Source organism: Megascapheus bottae, chromosome 7 (assembly GCF_031878675.1).
Source record: "Megascapheus bottae isolate mThoBot1 chromosome 7, mThoBot2.hap1, whole genome shotgun sequence".
In the NCBI taxonomy this organism is placed as follows: Eukaryota; Metazoa; Chordata; class Mammalia; order Rodentia; family Geomyidae; genus Megascapheus; species Megascapheus bottae.
Window position 1 is genome coordinate 62,950,841 of NC_143515.1, and position 19,083 is coordinate 62,969,923.

General features: G+C 44.0%; 1 protein-coding gene across 1 annotated transcript in view; it reads left to right on the forward strand.

Annotated features, from left to right (window-relative positions):
* The window catches only part of Xdh (xanthine dehydrogenase), a 55,634-nt gene extending 36,911 nt beyond the window's left edge, over positions 1-18,723 (forward strand). The window contains exons 22-36 of the mRNA XM_090337205.1: positions 475-608; positions 1,011-1,098; positions 2,589-2,675; positions 4,603-4,794; positions 5,001-5,146; positions 6,696-6,777; positions 7,312-7,407; positions 8,035-8,163; positions 8,738-8,812; positions 10,719-10,771; positions 12,741-12,855; positions 13,581-13,646; positions 14,877-15,065; positions 16,332-16,508; positions 17,841-18,723. Of these exons, the coding sequence (XP_090193331.1) occupies positions 475-608; positions 1,011-1,098; positions 2,589-2,675; positions 4,603-4,794; positions 5,001-5,146; positions 6,696-6,777; positions 7,312-7,407; positions 8,035-8,163; positions 8,738-8,812; positions 10,719-10,771; positions 12,741-12,855; positions 13,581-13,646; positions 14,877-15,065; positions 16,332-16,508; positions 17,841-17,891 (1,680 nt within the window). The 3' untranslated portion in view covers positions 17,892-18,723. The remainder of the gene's footprint in view (positions 1-474; positions 609-1,010; positions 1,099-2,588; positions 2,676-4,602; positions 4,795-5,000; positions 5,147-6,695; positions 6,778-7,311; positions 7,408-8,034; positions 8,164-8,737; positions 8,813-10,718; positions 10,772-12,740; positions 12,856-13,580; positions 13,647-14,876; positions 15,066-16,331; positions 16,509-17,840) is intronic.
* Positions 18,724-19,083: the final 360 nt, after the last annotated feature.

The following is a 19,083-nucleotide window of genomic DNA, read 5'->3' on the forward strand; positions in this document are numbered from 1 at the left end:
CTTTATAGCAATGAATTTCAATATTAGAAACTCATCTCATTTGCCATATGGCCTTGGTCAAGGCATATCTTCCCCTTAATTATTCTTTTATTATTTTTTTAACACGAAGGGTAGGGCTAAGCCTGAATATTATTGACTGTGACAGTAGTTGTCAGGATTTGGGCAGCCAGTCCTACCCTTCAGTGTTGGCCTTCCAACAGATAGTTCAGCTTTGGAAGTATGTGGTGATCTTGTCTCTCTGGTTACAAACAAGTATTAGATAGCGTGAGTTCAGCCTGTAGTGATGAGAGAGTGCCGGACTCCAAGACCACTCAGCCATGGAAGGGGAGGGAATTTCCATCCCAGGAATTCTAAAATTTATAGCAGTCATTAGGTCCATGCTTGCTGGGCAGGTGAGTCCACCTTGGGAAAAGGCAAGAAGATACACAACAGTGCCTTTTTTGTTGTTGTTCTTGTTTTTTGGTCTTCCCATAGAACTTTGTTGCAAAAATGTTGGGCGTTCCAGAAAACCGGATTGTAGTCCGAGTGAAGAGAATGGGAGGAGGCTTTGGAGGCAAGGAGACCAGAAGCACTGTGGTGTCCACAGTGACGGCCTTGGCCGCATATAAGTGAGTTCCAAAACTTGGGAAGATGAAGAAAGCCAACCTTTGCCAGATTTTCTCCTCTTGGACGCAGTTTTTCTGTGTTTGGAATTCTCACAGATTTCTGTCTTTACAACCTTGGGAATAAGGGCGAGGGTCACGTGCACCTCTTCCTTTGTGTCCTGACCTATGGACCTGCATCACAGCTCCCCTCACTGGCCAGGAGAGCCTGGGGACAGCATAGGCCTCCTGGCCCCATGCTCTTTGTTTTGTCCCACAGTGCCTGCACAGCAAAGCAGCTCTGGATCAGTCTACTTGGTGTGCCAGGTGGAAAATGAAGGCTCCTGTGCCATTCACATCACTGAGCCTCACAGAGCTTTGGATTATTGAGGGTTCACAGGTTTCTAGCCTTCTTGATTCTTCTCTTAGGACAGGCCACCCTGTGCGCTGTGTGCTGGACCGTGACGAGGACATGCTGATAACTGGAGGCAGACATCCCTTCCTGGCCAGATACAAGGTTGTTGACGGGGAGTGTGTGTCAGGGTGGGAAAGGTCCTCTTGTAAGAACCTTGGGCATAAGGGTCCAGGGAGCCTTGGTGTCACTCTTAGTTATTGCATAGCTTTCTGTAGAAGGTCATGAAGAGATAGCGCTGTGAGAAACTCAAATAGATCACGAGCCACATAGAAAGATGTATTGGAGATGGCTAGCAGCCAACCCTCCAGAGATGTCACGAGCTGGAGCTCATGACTTCTGTGGATCTGTGGTAGTCTAAATCTGGTCTGTGGCCACTCAGGGCAAGAGACATTTGTCAGCAGATTTGGAGAAATCCCAGCATCCAGGGCACCTGATATATATGCATGTTCAAGCAATCATAATGGCACTTTAGCAGCTTAAGTTAGAAAAAACACTTCCAAGAGTCCTATGTGGCTGTGAGGTTGAGCATACTATCTGTTTGTACATAGTCAAGAATTATCCAAACTTCTTCCTGGAACAATTCCTTCTCTGGGTTTCTGTGAATGACCATTTCCTGTTCTGACCAGCACGTACTTTCTCTCTATGAGTTAATATCTCTTTACTTAGAGGGTTCAGCCTCGTTCTATAAACCTGGAAGTCATCTTTCCCCACCAAATGGCCTTGACAATTCCCCTTTCACCTATTCTGGCTTTTTAAATTTTTAAGTTTATTTTTATTGTAAAGGTGATGAACAGAGGGGTTACAGTAACATAGGTCAGTAATGAGTATATTCTTTTAAAAAATGTATCATAATTAATAGAAGGGTTACAGTTATATTCGCCAAATACAAGGTACATTACTTCACAAATCTTGATACTCCTTCTCATTTTTTGTCCCCCTTTTCCTCCCCCCACCCCCTCCCCTCATCTTGTTTTCCCCCTTCCCTATCCTATTTCAAATAAACAAATAGATGTATATACAATATATCAGATAATAAGGTAAGATACTGTAACAATATGAGAATAACCAAGGGACAACAAAAGAGATGAGAAATAACATAGTACATTAAGAACAACAATCACACGTTATATGGCTCTTGTTTCCATATCCTGGAGGTCTTTTCATTTAGCCTCATCCTGTATGTCACCTATTCTGACTTTGTGTCATGATTTAACTTCCAGAAGGGGTTTGTATTTCTCTGATTCCTAAATTCTTGTGAGTTTCAAGAAAGTAGTTTGATCTTTTAGGGTCTCTCTGTATCTATACTTTTAAATTAGTCTCTAAAGGTTGTGGGTTTTTTGTACTTAAGTAAGGACAAGGATGGATTGGCATACACAGGCTGTTTCAGAGAAGAACTTTTATTATCTGTGGGCCAAAGCTTTGAGGGGGTCTGTTTACCAGTTACAACCTGGTGATCTCTCAAAGTCACCTTTGTTTCATGGCGTGATATCCTGGCCTTTCTGCTTCTGGAAGGCAGCATAATTGGGGAGGGAAGGCTACAGACAGAGTGAGAGCATTGTTGAATCATCACTCTCTCTCTCTCTCAAAATCAGGTTGGCTTTATGAAGAATGGGAAGATTGTGGCTTTGGAAGTGGATCACTTCAGCAATTCAGGCAACACTCAGGATCTGTCTCGGGCTGTAAGTAGGACCTGTCCCTGCAGTGGAGATTGTATATGTGTGTATGTGTGGAGTGGGGGAACTAGGGGTCAGGCACATGTTCCACCATCTGTTTTCTCCCCAATTCTTGCCAACTGTTGCAAGAGCCTCCTAACTGGACCTTACCTTCAGGTTCTCACCCTTGGCTAATCGCTAAATCATAGGGATGGTTGTATTACTTCTCTGATTACAAAATCATCCTTCTTATTTACAATCCTTTTTTTCTAGAAATAATTAAGTAGCAAGTACTAGTTAAAACTTTTTGTTAATTTGTGTTTAAGGTGCATGCAATATGAATATATAGTTAACATAAGAACTTTAGACCAAAAAACCCCACTTTAGATCAATTCAGTTTAGTAGAATAAAGGAACTGACAACCTTCAGAATCAGGAGAGGCTCAGGGAGTTCAGCTTCATGGTGTGGGCGAGTGGCATTTGTGGGCAGAAGACAGAAGTGAGGCACAGAAATAGTTTGATTGGTTCGAGCTTGGCGCTTGCCTCATTTCAACATGGTCCCATCCGTTGGCCATCTGTGAGTAACTGAAACTTGGCTACCATGATTAGCTACAACTCAACTATTTGTTCCCAAACCTCTATGGGACTTCCAGTAAGTTAGGTTGCCACTTGCAACCTAAAGACTCCAATCCAGAGGGCTCATCAGGCTTAGTGTAGTCAGCTGAACAATCCATGTTCTAAAAAGGAATCAGGGAAACCTTTAAGTGGGACTAGAAAAAAACGTCACAACTGAAAGAATAAAGTCAATGATTACATGTAAGGTGTGTCAAGTAAGAGAAAGAGACTATGGGCATTGCTTAAGTGGTAAAGTAGTTGTCTAGCAAGCTTGAGGACCTGACTTCAACTTTACTACGTAAGGGGAGGGGATGATGGCAGGACTAATTCAAGTGGAACATGCATGGGTCAGCTGGAATATTAAGCTATTGATTAGATGAAAATACAGTTATATCAGGAGAGAAGTAGCTCTTATGTATGTGAGAAAGAGGAAGAGGCAGGAATCGGATTCTCCTTTTCTGTAGAGGGAAGACAATACGAAATTCTAAAACTGAAAAAGGCAAAAATACAGCAATATCAAACATTTAACAATGGAGCAGATAAAGGAGAGGCTATATGAGAATGAGGCTGCTTTTTCCTAACATGGCCTATGGAGGTTTTGGACTCAACCACTTGTAGTAAAACTCCAATGGAAATAGAAACGAATCGATAGTGGTATAATAAAATTCAACCATTATTATTTTTTTAACCAGTCCTGGGCTTGAAATCAGGGCCTGAGCACTGTCGGTAGGCAAGACTAGAGCTCTATCACTTGAGCCACAGCACCACTTCTGGCTTTTTTCTACGTATATGGTACCAAGGAATCCAATCCAGGTCTTCATGCATGCTAGGCAAACACTCTACCAGTAGGCCTAACTCCTGGCCTATTTTTTTAAGAGTCTAGTGTTAGTTTTTGTTTTGTTTTGTTTTGCCAGTCCTGGGGCTTGAACTCAGGGTCTGGGCACTATTCTTTAGCTTTCTCAAGGCTAGTACTCTACCACTTGAGCCACAGTACCACTTTCAGCTTTTTCTGTGTATGTGGTACCAAGGAATTGAACCCAGGACTTCATGAATGCTAGGTGAGCATTCTACCACTAGGCCACACTCCTGGCCCTCAAGTGCTAAGTTTAACAAGCCATTTGGGAAGGGTTCTAGCTAGAGGAGCTGGATGAGGATCTTTATAGGCACTCAAGGGATAGCAGAGAGGCTGTTGCAATGTCTTGGGACAGGTCTAATTTGGGCCCAAAGAAGAGCACTTAGTGGGGAGGTGGCAGCTCTGTGTATAGTCCTTGGTGTTTCTACTCTGAGAAGTCCATGAAATCAGTGCAGCCCTCTCTCCATTCTGGTTTCTTCCACTTCAGATAATGGAACGAGCTCTATTCCACATGGACAACTGCTACAACATCCCCAACATCAGAGGCACTGGGCGGTTGTGCAAGACCAACCTGCCCTCTAACACAGCTTTCAGGGGTTTTGGGGGACCTCAAGGGATGCTCATTGCTGAGTGCTGGATGAGTGAAGTCGCAGTGACCTGTGGACTGCCTGCAGAGGAAGTAAGTCTGTAGGTTGGCCTACTTTGGGTGAAGGATGAATTTACACCTTGGACATCCTCCATGGTTGTAGAGGATGAGCAAGCGCTGCTGAGGACAATGGAAACTTGTCTTTTGTGATCCTTCCTTACTCCCCTCCCCTCTCTACCACATACACACCACCAGTCCCTTGGCACTAACATGGTCTAAATGTTTCTCTCCTTGGGAAGGTGCGGAGAAAAAATATGTACAAAGAAGGGGACCTGACACACTACAACCAGAAACTTGAGGGATTTACCTTACCCAGGTGCTGGGATGAATGTTTAGCGAGCTCTCAGTACCATGCTCGGAGGAATGAGGTGGACAAGTTCAACAAGTAAGTGGCAGATTGAAGAAGCTCATGTTCTGGAGTTCTCTTGGGTTTTCTATTCTATAGCATCTCTGTTGAACTCCAGTTATGTATGCAGCTTTCAATTGAATGGGTAATTTAGGAGGCTATTAATTTTATTATTGTTATTTTATTGTCAGGGTAATGTGTAGAGGGATTACAGTTACATTCGTAAGGTAGTGAGTACATTAATTATATCCTTAAAAAATTATTTGCCAGGATGATGTACAGAGGGGTTACACTTACATTTGTAAGGCAGTGAGTACATTTCTTCTTGAATGTTGTTACCCTGCCCCATGTTTTTCTCTCACTTTCCCTTTCCCTATCCCCCTCCCAAGTTGTAAAGTTCATTTTCAACATATTGTCTTGTGAATTATCGTGGTTACATTGGCTCACCCTTTGTTCTTTGTCTCATCATCTTGTCTTTCCCCTTTCCTTCCATAATTCAAATAAACAAATAGATATATTTACAATATACTGGGTACCAATGTCAGATACAGTAACAACAGGGGATAAACCATAAGGGGCAAAAACAAAATCGTAAAGAAATAACTTCACATAGTACACTGAAGACAGCAACCACAAAGATAAACCTCTTGCTTCCATATCCTGGAGTTCATTTTGCTTAGCATCCTTCTATGTACATATGTCATCTGTACATAGATTTTGAGTTGCTGTGATCTTCTGCTAGGAAAATCCTAGATGTATACTAATTATTAAAAATGAGGGAAATCAGACACCGAAATTAACCCACAGACTTGTGGCCACCTAATCTTCAATACGGGAGCCAAAAAAGTAGGATGGAAGAAAGACAGCCTCCTCAACAAATGGTGTTGGCAGAATTGGTTAAACACCTGTAGAAAACTAAATTTGGATCCTTATAGGCTGTTTACTTTGGCAATCCACTATAGCTTCCTTTCTTTAGATCCTGTAATGAGGCAGGGGGCTCAAACCTGCACTCAGCATCAGTGGGCATCACTTGTGGTTTATCTTTATCTACTTGTGTTCCTCCTGAGAACACTGTGTTATTTAGGGCATTGGTTCAGGACTAAGAACACTGAAGTTACATGCCTGCCTCTGACACTCATCTATGAATTTGATCTCTCTGGAGTACATTTCAGTTTCATCATCTGCAAAATAGGGGTAATTATCCTGACTTTGTGTTCTTCATGGAATTAGGCAGATAAGCAAGTGTCAAGCACAGAGAAAGCACCCTTACCTTCCTGTCTATGTCAAGGTCAGTCCAAGATCACTGGAGCTCACTGACCCCATGTAAATTTTGATCAGGGAGGAAGAGTGATGGTTCTTTGAAGAAAAGATTCCCAGCTGATACCACGTGCACTGCAAACTCCAGAATCCAAATTCCCGCCTCTTACTTTTGCCTCCATTATTGAATACTACTCAGATATGATAATTAATTATATAGATATGGCTCATGTTTTATTCTATTTTGAATCTGAGATACTGACTGAAAACATATCCAATCAGATAAAAACACATCAGGAAAAAGCTACAAGAACATTTCTTTTTCCCCCAGGGAAAACTGCTGGAAAAAGAGAGGACTGTGTATAATCCCCACCAAGTTTGGAATAAGCTTCACTCTTCCTTTTCTGAATCAGGTAATTGCTTTGTAGAATTTTGTCTAGTTCCACTGGACTGTGGGCTCCAGCTCTTGTCTTTCTGTTCCCCACTTTCAGTATTGTAAGGGCAATCCTTCACTGGTAACAGAACTGACCGGGAGCTCTTTACTGTTGAGATGAAAAGTTGAACTTGTACCTTGTTCTTGATCCAAGATTCATCAGATAGTAACAGCCCAAGAGATCTTGGCTAGCATTCTGTGTTTTACCCTTTCTGACTGTGTGCATTGCTGCTTTGCTTTCTCATCCTGTTTTATTTATGTGTAGTAGAAGCACAACCTCAGGTCTCTGAGGTTGAGCTACAAAGAGAAAGATACAAAAGAAAGCATTTTTGAAAACTATGGCAGGGCTAGGGAATCAATGAGATTTATACTACAGAATTTTTATCTGGGATGTGTATCTAAAATATTACTGATGGTTTTCTTTTTTTCCTAGGCTCCATACCCCTTGGTCCCAAGGTTTAAGCTAAGTTAGGACGTACCAAATTTTGTTTTTGATCACTTTTTCTCTTCTTAGGGAGGAGCCCTGATTCATGTGTACACAGATGGCTCTGTATTGCTGACCCATGGGGGCACTGAAATGGGCCAAGGCCTTCACACCAAGATGGTCCAGGTGAGCTGCCTGGAGACTGGGGATGGCTCTCCAGCACCGTGGTGTCTATTGAGAGGGAGGGTGCTGTGAGAAATTGAGCAGCAGTATGTGCCAGAAGAAGCAGCAGGCATGGGACTTCCTTTCCTTGTGGTCTTGGATAACTCTTCACCCTTTCCAGCCTCAGTTTCCTCTTCTGTGCAAGGGGATTGTCAGGAAGGTCTCTGAGTTGCTTCCATCGTTCTCTAACCCTGGGGGTCTGGGTATAAAGGTGGATGCATGATAAGGCAGCCATTTCCCCACACTGTGAGGATCCTGATGGGGGAGCTGGGATAAAGGCACTGAATTGGAGCCAGCACTTCTGCTTGGCTCCTGAGAAGTGGCAAGACTGGACTCTGCAAAAAGCAATTGCTTCTTAAATAGGCACTTTCAGTCACCATGGGTTTATGGATGTTTTATCCAGCCAAACCACACAATAACATGTCCCTTCAAATTCAACCAGATGTGAGAACATCTCAGAATCAATAGGATTAGAGCTGACAAAATTATTTTCTTGCCTTTAGCCAGAAACCTAAACCTTATCTTGGGAAGAAGGCTGCCAAGCCCTATGATAATCTCTTCCCTAGCGCGTGATGATGTCTCTTTTCACAGGTGGCCAGCCGAGCTCTGAAAATCCCCATCTCCAAGATTTACATCAGTGAGACAAGCACTAACACCGTGCCCAACACCTCCCCCACGGCTGCTTCAGCCAGTGCCGACATCAATGGTCAGGCTGTTTATGTAAGGAGTGTGTGGGAGCTGGCGCAGCTTAGGACCAGTGCAGGGTTTGGGAGCCTGCTTGGGCAGGGCTTTGTCTCATCATCCAGGAGGATTCTGTCCCTCCAAACATCAGGCTAAAAGAAGATTGTTATTGGACTCACTTTTTTCAAAGACTGAAAGGCAGGGGCCGAGGTGGAGGGATTGTTGAAAGGAAACTGGAAAGGTGTACTTCCTGGTGTTAAAAGTGGTCACATGATAATGGTCTTAAACTAAAACGTGGTTCTGAGGTCAGCCAATCAGAGCTCTTTACTGAGAGCTCAAACCAAGAGCTTCATGAAACCAAGTACTTGCCTCTCAGGTCTCTGACATCTTAGGAACTGGGTCAGACTAGGACCAGTGGCAGGCCCTCTTGGCTTCCCTCTGGGCCTCAGTCATTCCTAGAGGGTATCAGGGCTGTCTGAGTGGCACCACGGGCACAGTGCTGGCTGATGGTGGCCCTGTTCAGGCTCTTGGGTTTTACTCATGGCTTTGGTGTCACCTGGGCTGTGGAAGCAGAGGACTGATGAGTCTGATGTGTGGTGGTGGTGTTCTTTAGGCAGCTTGTCAAACCATCCTGGAAAGGCTTGAACCCTTCAAGAAAAAGAATCCCAATGGCTCCTGGGAAGAATGGGTAAGTCTCAGCTCATCTAAGCTACTTTTGAAAATGAGAGAAACGTCCGTGCAATGTCTACTCACTTGGGCCAGGTCCCACACCTCATGTGTCTAGCAGACTCCATGGAACAGTGTCTTTTTCAAAACTTCATCTCCCTGATGACTGCCTCTGGCAATTCGTCCTCCTGCCCAGCTCTTGAGTCTGGGGCCACTGAGATGCCATCCAGCAGAGATTCAGGAGAAAATGTCTCTCAAGAGCTTTTTGTCACTCCTGTAATTTTAGGAACAACAGAACAAAACTCCTATGAAAAATAAGCTCAGTTCTGTGAGTTCCAGACCAGATGCCTGCACCTTAGAAACCCTCAGAAGGAGGCTTCAAGGAAGCTTATTTTGAGTGGGAGTCTGTAACTCCACCAACAGACAGAAATGTCAGTGGTGGCTCTGTTGTATCGCCTTCTATTGTTGGAATGGAAGAATTTCATATAACAGTGACACAGGACTATGTATGAACCAGCAGATAGTACAAATCACCCTCCACAGATTCAAAGAAAACAAGCTACTCCATTACAGCTATTAACCTTTACATGTGTCAGCTTCCCATGACCTCAACTTACCTTTCTACCTTGCTAGGGAGCACTGCTACATTAGGATATAGCTTGATTCTGGTAGATTGCTTTTTAGCATGGATTTGTCTGACAATTTTACTGTTTTCATACACCATTGACAAGTTTCTTTCTCTGACTTGGTGACGAGAACTTTGTTGTCACTACCAGCCACATAGTTCAATGTCACTGGTGAGCAGATAACCTCAATAAATAATTAGTAATCACCAATATGCACACACACATCATTAAATGTATCCTATTATCATATGTATCCTAGGCCACAATCTTTTTCTTTGAGCCTTAGCTTTCTTCATCTACAGAATGAGGATACTAATCATTCAGATCATACATGGTTATAATGAATATTAAAATAACATGTGAAGTGCTAATTGTCATCTGATACCTAGTAGAGAGCTTGATGATTAAAAATTACATAAAACATAGCTTAAATGTTCATGTTGTACTAGTCCTGGGAATACTGAGAAATCTATTAAATGGGTAAAAAAAGAATGGATGGGTAGATTTCTTAATAGGAAACTACATATAAGGTTAATATGCTAAAGCAAATGATCTCAACAGAGACTTGCTTCTGTAATGGCCTGAGTAGGGTAAAGTCATCAGAGGGAGGTGATTAAGAAGTGGCAAAGGGCCGGGAGTTCGACCTAGTGGTGGAGTGCTTGCCTAGCATGCACGAAGACCGGGGTTCAATTCCTCAGTACCACATACACAGAAAAAAGCCGGAAGTGGTGCTGAGGCTCAAGTGGTAGTGCTCTGGCCTTGAGAAAGTCCAAGGGCAGTGCTCAGGCCCTGAGCTTAAGCCCAGGACCGGCAAAAAATTTAAAAAAAAAAGTGGCAAATCTGTGCTAATTGTTAAGGGAAAAAATAGCAGTGGAGCCACATAACTGTTAGGGTCACTGCAGGATTAAGAGATGGATCGTGTTTGAGCTTGGATGGGTTGTCAAAAGGCCAGAGAGCAGACAGTGGCCCTGAACAGCAGACCTTTGCTCCATAGGCATTTGGAAACCATCCAAAAGTCCAGAGGAGGGGACAGGCCTCCATGTGGTATGGTGACAATTCTGGGAGATGACTGGAGGCAAGAAGGCCAGTTAAAGGCCACTGCTATATTCCAGGCTCTGCATCATGCAGACCTGGTGCTGGTCATCTCAATGAGGATGCAAGGTAATAGGTAAGGAGATGAGGTTGCTAATAAAATGAGTGGATTGGCTTCTGGATGCAGAGTCAGCTCAGGAAAACTTAGCAGTGCACCACGCTTTCTAGAAACCATCCTGTCTCTTCCTCATGATTATTTCCTCTCCTCAGATCTCAGCTGCCTATGTGGACAGAGTGAGCCTATCTGCTACTGGGTTTTATAAGTAAGTCTGGTCTGGTTCCTGCCCATCTTCATGTATTGTCACCCTGAGCTCCAAAGCCCCCTTCAGTTTCACATGCTATTAGCCTGATGTTAAAACATAAACAAAAGCAAAACAAAACAAAAATTACCCCAGTTCTCCCCAAACTCTGTCTCATCAGGAGAGGAGATTTCAGTCTATAAATTTCAGTCTAAAGATGCACTGTCATGTGCGATTAACAAACCATGGACCAAGAAGGTGAAAGGAGGAGCTTTTGTATCCCAAGATCCAAGTTCCAGTTCCTCCCGTATAGTGGACTATTTGACTAAGGGAAGGCAATCAGGGAAATTCTGCCTGCACTTTCTTTAAGATCCAGGGCTCTGTTACTCTGAGTTGGGCATCACTGTAACTCATGTGCCTCTTGTACTAGACATCCGGTTTGAACTCAGGGCCTGGACACTGTCTGTGGACACTTTTTGCTCAAGGCTAGTGCCCTGCTACTTGAGCCGCAGTGCCACTTCCAGCTTTTTCTTTGTATGTGATACCAAAGAATCAAACCCAGGACATTGTGCATGCTAGGTGAGCACTTTACCACTAGGCCAAACTTGTGACTCTGTCCCTGAGCTTTTATGCAGAGTACAGCTGGACTTTATTAATACAGTGAGATGTAGAGGGAGTGCATGGCTTCTGCAGCTTTAAAATTCAGCGGAAGTTGAATGTGTAGAAACCCTGCTTATCTGATGTAGGAGCTATAAAATCAACAATCATATTTACTGTGGGTTTATTGCTTTAGTTATCACTGAGAAATGTAATGAGAACTTTTCTTTCAACTATCAGTAGATAGGAAATTTGTTCAACATCAGTTTTAAAATACTTTGCATGAATGTGGGACCATTATGAAGATCTGAGTATAGTTATTACATAAATGTATACATGAAATATTTTCCCATGTTCTCTAGATGATATCATATTTAGCTTGTACAAATATAAACTTTTGCAGATTTTGTCCCTTAAGTTCCTCTTACGGTTTTGGAGTTTAGCTAAGATTTTATCAAGTTGTAGTAGATAAACACAGTGACGTGGGGGGTGGACGAGACTCTTGGGAAAAGTCCTGTCCCTCGCCATATGTTGGTTTTATTTTGGTATAAATTCTGGTCCTATCAGTTCATATTATTTATGTGAAATATATGAAATAGCAGAGGTACAGTGTATTATAAGCTCTGAGTGTATGAAAACACACAAAAATCATATAATCCCACACATACATGATTTATGAAAACTTGGAACTGGGTACAGTTGTGAAAATGGAAAAATAAACCCCAAATACATAAAGGAACGTTGGCCTCTGTTTATAACATTTTTTATCATGTTACTTGTGGAAGTTTTGACACTGTCAGGAGTTGGGAAGGGGCGGCTTACACGCAGCAGGCTGTCACAGTATCCTGCTCTGGTACCTTTCACCTTGAGAAAAGTGAGCAGGTGAATGTGTGCAAACAGCCCAGGCAGGCCACTGGTGCTAACAACCTGCATGCTAGTTCAGTTAATTAGTTTTTAGAGACTGCTGTGTTTCTTGTGGGGCAAACGTACCCTTCATCTTTCTTTCTAACTTTCCAGGGGTTGACACAGGGAAACATCACTCTGCTGTTCTCAATGATTACAGCACAAGTCTTGAAAAGAATGGGTACATATACAAAGTGCTTAGGAATGGCTGAGTCTCATTAGAGGTCCAGAATAGGGCCAAAGCTGTGGCTCACATGGAGAAATGAACAGCTAATATCGAACTCCAGTATCCCCCCAAGTGCAGAAGATTGAACACACATGGGCTTTTGTTTTTTTGAACACTTAGCTGAATTAAAAAATTTACCACTGAGGTTTAAGGATTTTGGAGTACATGCTCGTGTGTGTGTGTGTGTGTGTGTGTGTGTGTGTGTGTGTGTGTGTGTGTGAAGGGTGTTATTCTTACCTATACACAGAATCTTCTTTTCTCTCCCAGAACACCCAATATTGGCTATGACTTTGAGACCCACTCTGGGAAGCCCTTCCATTACTTCAGCTATGGAGTGGCTTGCTCTGAAGTGGAAATTGACTGCTTAACAGGGGATCATAAGGTAAGAAGTTCATAAAATTTTAGTCCTAAGAGGGAAGACAGGAGAAACAGTGGAATGCTAATCCTAAGAACTGATAGAGACCAGATTTCTGCCTGGGAAGACAATGCCTCTTATTAGGGATGAGTAAACACTTGATACAAGGTTAGAGAGTACATATTTTAGGCTCTGTGGATTTCACAGTTCAGCTTCAACCCATTCCACACTACCACTGTAGGGTCAAAGTAGTTGCACATGGGAACATGGTGAACATGGCTATGCTCTAGTAAAGACATTATGTGTGGACACTGAAGTTTGAATTGAAGAGAAACTTCCCTTGTCACAAAATAGACTCCTTTCTGTTTTTCATCATGTAAGCATGTGACTATTAGCCTATAGACCCTACATTCACAGGGTGCGCTGGACGCAGCCCATGGAATATCATTTATTTAGTGACCCCTGGCTTTCATGATCTCTCCAGCTCCATGTTCAGAGCCCTGGATCCCCAGACCCAGCTCCCACTATTCACACATGTGCACGGTTTTGCTAATTGTCATTGCTGTTCCAAGCTCTGACCTCAAATTTCAGCAATGACAATGGCAGTCAGGATGTGGCAGGGGCCTTAGCATTTCTGTGGACATGCTGGTTAGATTGGGTCTTATATATATAGTCTTAAGTGTCACCAAGATGCATCTAAGTTTCCTTAAATATTCCTTTCTTCTTCGACCTCCTATGTTGCCATCTTCTAGAACCTCCGAACAGATATTGTCATGGATGTTGGCTCCAGTTTGAACCCTGCCATCGATATCGGACAGGTGAGAGGCTCATGGGGAATCACTGTTCCACCAGCACGACCCTCTCCTGAGGGCTAATGTTCTTTTTTATGGAAGCTAGAACATGATACTTAGGAATTCTCTCTCCCAGAGGGGGATTTAGACTGATGATAGCCCACCAATTCTTGAGGCAGAAATCAATGAACATGGGGAATTCCCATGTTCCCCAGAACAAGATGATGAATGGGGGGGGCACGGGATGTGTTTACGAGTGAAGGGAGATTGGGTTTGGGATCAATACCCGGGTAATGAGATCAGAGGTTAGAACGATCTCTGCTCATTGCACAGATCATTTCCATATGAGATGTTTTTCATTTTCTGGGAAGTAACTGGTGCTAAGCTTGGGATAGTGGAGGACCCCAAGGGCAACACTACAGGCCCAGTGAGGAAAGGTATGCAGATGACCCAAAGAAAATTACTATTCGAAATTATGAGACTATTGGACAGAATAGATGAATCAGGAGAAGAGAGAAAAAAATCAAGAGTTGCAGTTCTGCACATCTGGTGAAAAAATACATTGCATTTGTGCAAATTGGACAATTACTGAGAATATGGAATCTAGCCATTAGTCAGTCATTTCACTAATTTACAGAAACACCATTTGGAGAGGCTCCCTGGGGGGCGGGCACTGCAGATGCAAAGATGATTAGCAGCATCCTCTCCCAGAGTGCTCGTTCAGCTATGGTGGTACCACATATCACTGTCTGTGTGGGAAACTGGGAAAACAGATACAGGGGCCAATACAAAGTGACCTGTAAGCCTCAGGTAGCAGGGACACTTCTCCCAGAGGACAAGAGTATGTGTGTGTGTGGGGGGGTGTGGGTGTCCAGCAGTCTGCAAGTAAACCTCAAAGAATCTATCATCTAAGCATTTCCTCCTGTGAGCTTGCTTCTTAGCTTTGGCCATCCTTTCCCCAGTGGTAACATGAAAGGAGCATCTCCTAACTGCATGATGGCAGGTTCTGTATGACCCTAGAATTATTGCCAAGGTTTGAACTGACCTCCAGAATGAAAGCCTTTGTTCTGCCCGGTGAAAGCTCAGCGTGGTTATCCTGGGAGCTGGGGCTATAACTAGGCTAGTGGCTGAGATCTGCATTAATTCCCTTCCAGACTGTAGGCTACAACAGGTGAGGATTTCTGTCCATCCTATGACTGGTGGCATCTGTCCTAAGGGAGGGGACAGACAGTAACCACAGTGTCCATTGTTCTGCAGGTGGAAGGGGGATTTGTCCAAGGCCTTGGTCTCTTCACCCTGGAGGAGCTCCACTATTCCCCCGAGGGCAGCCTGCACACCCGAGGCCCCAGCACCTATAAGATCCCTGCGTTTGGCAGCATCCCCATTGAATTCAGGGTGTCTCTGCTTCGGGACTGCCCCAACAGAAAGGCCATCTATGCCTCCAAGGTATGGCCAACAGGGTCAGTGCTATCTTCTGACCTGCACTGGGGTAGTAATGACAGGCTTGGCCCAGCCACTTGCTGACTGCGAAGGAGTCTTTTGGAAGAAGGAAAAAGGTTGGTACTCACTGAGGAGAGCAGAGCACTGGGCATTACTGCCTGAGGCCTCGCTCACTGGGCTGAGGACACTGCCTTTGAATGGTCAGAGGCTCCTTTAGGTAGATTCGAAGGGATTGCTTAATGAAATCCTACAGGTAAAACCCTGACCTGCATATCTTAGACATGTGTCCTGGTTGCTTGGTCCATGATTTGACAGAATTGCCTTCCCATGGTGCTGTGAGGATCAGCACATTCACTGCAGATGAGCATAGTACCCTCATAGTTATTCTCTCCACTCCTTCACTTACCAATCTTGACCAGAATGCCTGAAGGACTCTGTTTCTGCATCATCCCCAATAAGTATGACATAATGATAGAAAATCAATTCATTAGCTGGTTGATACAGTCCTAGATCTCCCCAGAAACTCAGTCCTGCATGGGTAAGGAAGCTTGATAATCTGTTGTAACCAATGAAATGCTCATTTGCTCATCTCAGGGTTTCCTGTGGCTGTGTGTGAGGGTGGCTCTCATGCTTCATCTTGTATGGAGGTCACCGAGGTTTATGATAAAAATACGCCCCAGTGGATCACCCACCTGGAATTTTTGATTCAGTAATTCTGGAGTTCCTTGAAACATTCATTTTAGGAGGCACCCTTAATGATTCTGACACTGATGCCTTCTTCTTTAGGTTTTTGGTGGAGAAAAGCCAATCTCTGTGAATAAGTATTTTTTATTATCGTTTGCCATTATGTCTATGATTCCAGGAGCTACTGAGTGTAATTAGGGGGGGCTGCCAGTGTTGGTGTCAGAGTTACAGGTCATTTATTCCATCCAGGCTAGTCCCTGTATGAGGTCAGGCTTTAAAAACATCTATATAATATATTTATTTAGCAATTATAAGCTTTTAATAGAGCATTGTATTTATATAGTTTCACCAGAGGAAGTTACATAGCAAAAGCTACAAGAAGTTTCCCATGAGGTCCAATCATTCAGGAGATGAATAAATCAGTATTTGATTAATTTGGGCTGCCCTTTCCTACTGCTATTTGGTGTGAGGCCTGGGTGCAGGGAGGAGCCTTGTGAGATCCGGAGCCCCAGGCCTCCTGGATCTGTGCATGGAAATGGAGGCTGGGTTGCTCTGACTGATCCCCTGCTCTGGGCTCTGTCTATATAGGCTATAGGGGAGCCACCCCTCTTCCTGGCCTCCTCCATCTTCTTTGCGATCAAAGATGCCATCCGTGCAGCTCGGGCCCAGCGCACAGATTATAATGTGAAGCAGCTTTTCCAGCTTGACAGCCCTGCCACCCCAGAGAAGATTCGCAACGCCTGTGTGGACCAGTTCACCACTTTGGTAGGATGCTTCTTAAATGCCCAGGCTGCCTGGGCTAGCTGCCAAAGTGCAAGGGAAGCTTCTGCAGAGAGAAGAGATGTCAGGCTTTCCCTCATGTGGGCAGCCTTCACCAAGTGGTGTGGAACACTCACTTGAACTTGCAAGAGAATAGTGGGAAAGCCCTTTATAGTTGCAGCTTGCATTCAGGCCTACTTAGAGATGGGAGCCCTGGAGCATTTACTGCTTTCAGGCTGCATGGGGTTGGTAAACCACCACAAGAGCCTATGGTAGCTGTCAGTCACCACCGTTTGGGGACTCTTTCTTTGTTTAAGTCACTAGGGAGGTGATGGAAGGAGACTGATAAGATCAGGTCCATTAGCTCATGGATACCAAGTGCCATGTTGATACTAGAGACACAGCAGTGGCCTTGAGGATTGTGAAACCCCTTGGAAACCCGAATGTCTGCTTTATATGGAGATTGGGTATGTCCATGGAGGAGTCTGTAGAGAGTCCACGGTCATTAGAATCCCTTTGAAAAGTCTGCACATGAAACTGTTGGGGGTTGATGTGTAGCAAGAGTTGGAACTTGATGGGTTTCCGGTATTGGGAGGAAGCAGGAGAGGCCCCAGGGCAGCAGATCTGTCATCCTACACCCCAGCACGGAGGGTAAAGTTGATGTGTGGGTCCCCAGTCAGCCCGCCCTAAAGTCTGCCAAGAGCTTTGGCCAAGAGGTGAAAAGAATGCTGAGTCCTTTAGGGTCTCCTAGGTGGTGTCATCCCACCACAGTGCAGCCATGTTCCTCTGACCTAGACCTCACCATGGCGCTCAGTTACTCAGATTCCACTTCTTCCACACTAGTGGTGTGGCGAAGCTCCCAATGGCACTCACACAGAATGTAAAGTGAGCTGGCCAGTGGTGTGACACAGGGCTCAGTCATTAAAAGAGCCCCTCAGAGGCTGCCAACCTCAAACAAAGATTCTTTTCAACATGGCTACATACCTGGTGACTTAAAATCCCCATAGATTCTATGGATTTGCCCAGCAGATAGGACTGCTGTGTTTTACAAGGACTGCGGGTGCCAGACGACAAGGGACCACTTCTAAATTATTTCTCACCAGCTCTCCAACCAGAGCCAACTAGAATGGCTACTACATGGAAAGTGTTCAGTGAGAATCAGTGAGGGACTAGGAAGTGAAGAGATTCTGCCCTCGGGCATTCCCAGTGGCTGAGGCTGTGTGATGGGATTTGGTGTCAGAATAGTGGCTGGCAATATGGAAGGTGGGTGTGTCGGGCAGGGCCAGAAGAGTGCCAGCAGAGGACTCTGACCGTGAGAATTCTACTCTTCCTTTCCAGTGTGTCACTGGAACACCAGAAAAGTGCAAACCCTGGTCTCTGCGGGTCTGAAGAGAAAGCTTCCGTGTATTTACAGGCCGCAATGGCACATCCAAGTGTCACCAACTCCAGATCTGTGCAAGCAAGATGGCGAAGCTGTGATTCAGCAGGATGACACTTAGAAGAGAATGGATTGTATTGCAAGATTTTGATATGATTTGCGAACTTAGTGATCAGCAAATTCAGAATTGTTTGGCTTAAACGGCAAAGAAGCAATCAGGATCATTTCAAGTCTCTTAATCATGTCTTCAAAGTAGGTTTAGGAAAGAGTTTGTGCTGGCCCAACCCATATAACCCCACAAAGTGCATATAACCCCAAGTGCTATCCCACAAGCTGCAAAAGCTTTAAAGCAAAGCCATCCTAAATCTGCATCTTCCCCATTAAACCTTTCCTTCCAAACCAATAAACATCATATTCTAAACTCAGCTCTATATTTACCTTTCCTAATGAGACAGCTGACTGCCTCTAGCCAGCCACCGCTGGGTCATTGAAGAGAATAAAGAATGAAACAAACTCAAGGTTAATTGGATCTAGTTTTCTTAAGCTACTTCAAGTAAAATCACTCTATCATGCTAAAATCCCACCAACTCAATTGCTGAGAACTTTCAGTGTGTTAGATTTCTTTGCCTTTCCTTATCATATTTTTTAATTGAAGAATCTTCTTTACTTTAAAGCCAATAATACTTTTCACCTAGGAATGATGCTGTTGAAATCAACATCATTCAGAAGGTAAACAGTCAAGACAAGCTTGGTTCTTAGCCCATTTCTGTCTTTCTGTGTGACCTTCAACTGTTATTTTCCTCATCTGTTTCATTTTACTGCAAAATAAACGTGTTGGAATAATCTCTAAGATCTTCTCCCGAGTCTATAAATATATGACCCCAAAACTTCAGTTATGTAAGGCAACTGCAGCTACCAACCACTTGGCTCCCTCCTCTGAAATGTCTAGACCTAATAACTTGCTCAGCTTCCCCAGCTTCTTGTAGTTGGTAAAGGAAACAGGAGCAAGATGGGCTCATTGTTCCAACAGCTGTTCTATCATAGCATCATACAGTGTGACATAGTCATGGACTTTCATTGTCTAAAACCCCCAGCCTGCCACATAGCTCATAGTTCTGGCACTGAGAACAAATGGAAAGAGGTTGTTTAGTTGATGCGTGAAGTCACAATAACATGCAATTGTCAGTTGGTTGGCATGTGAGA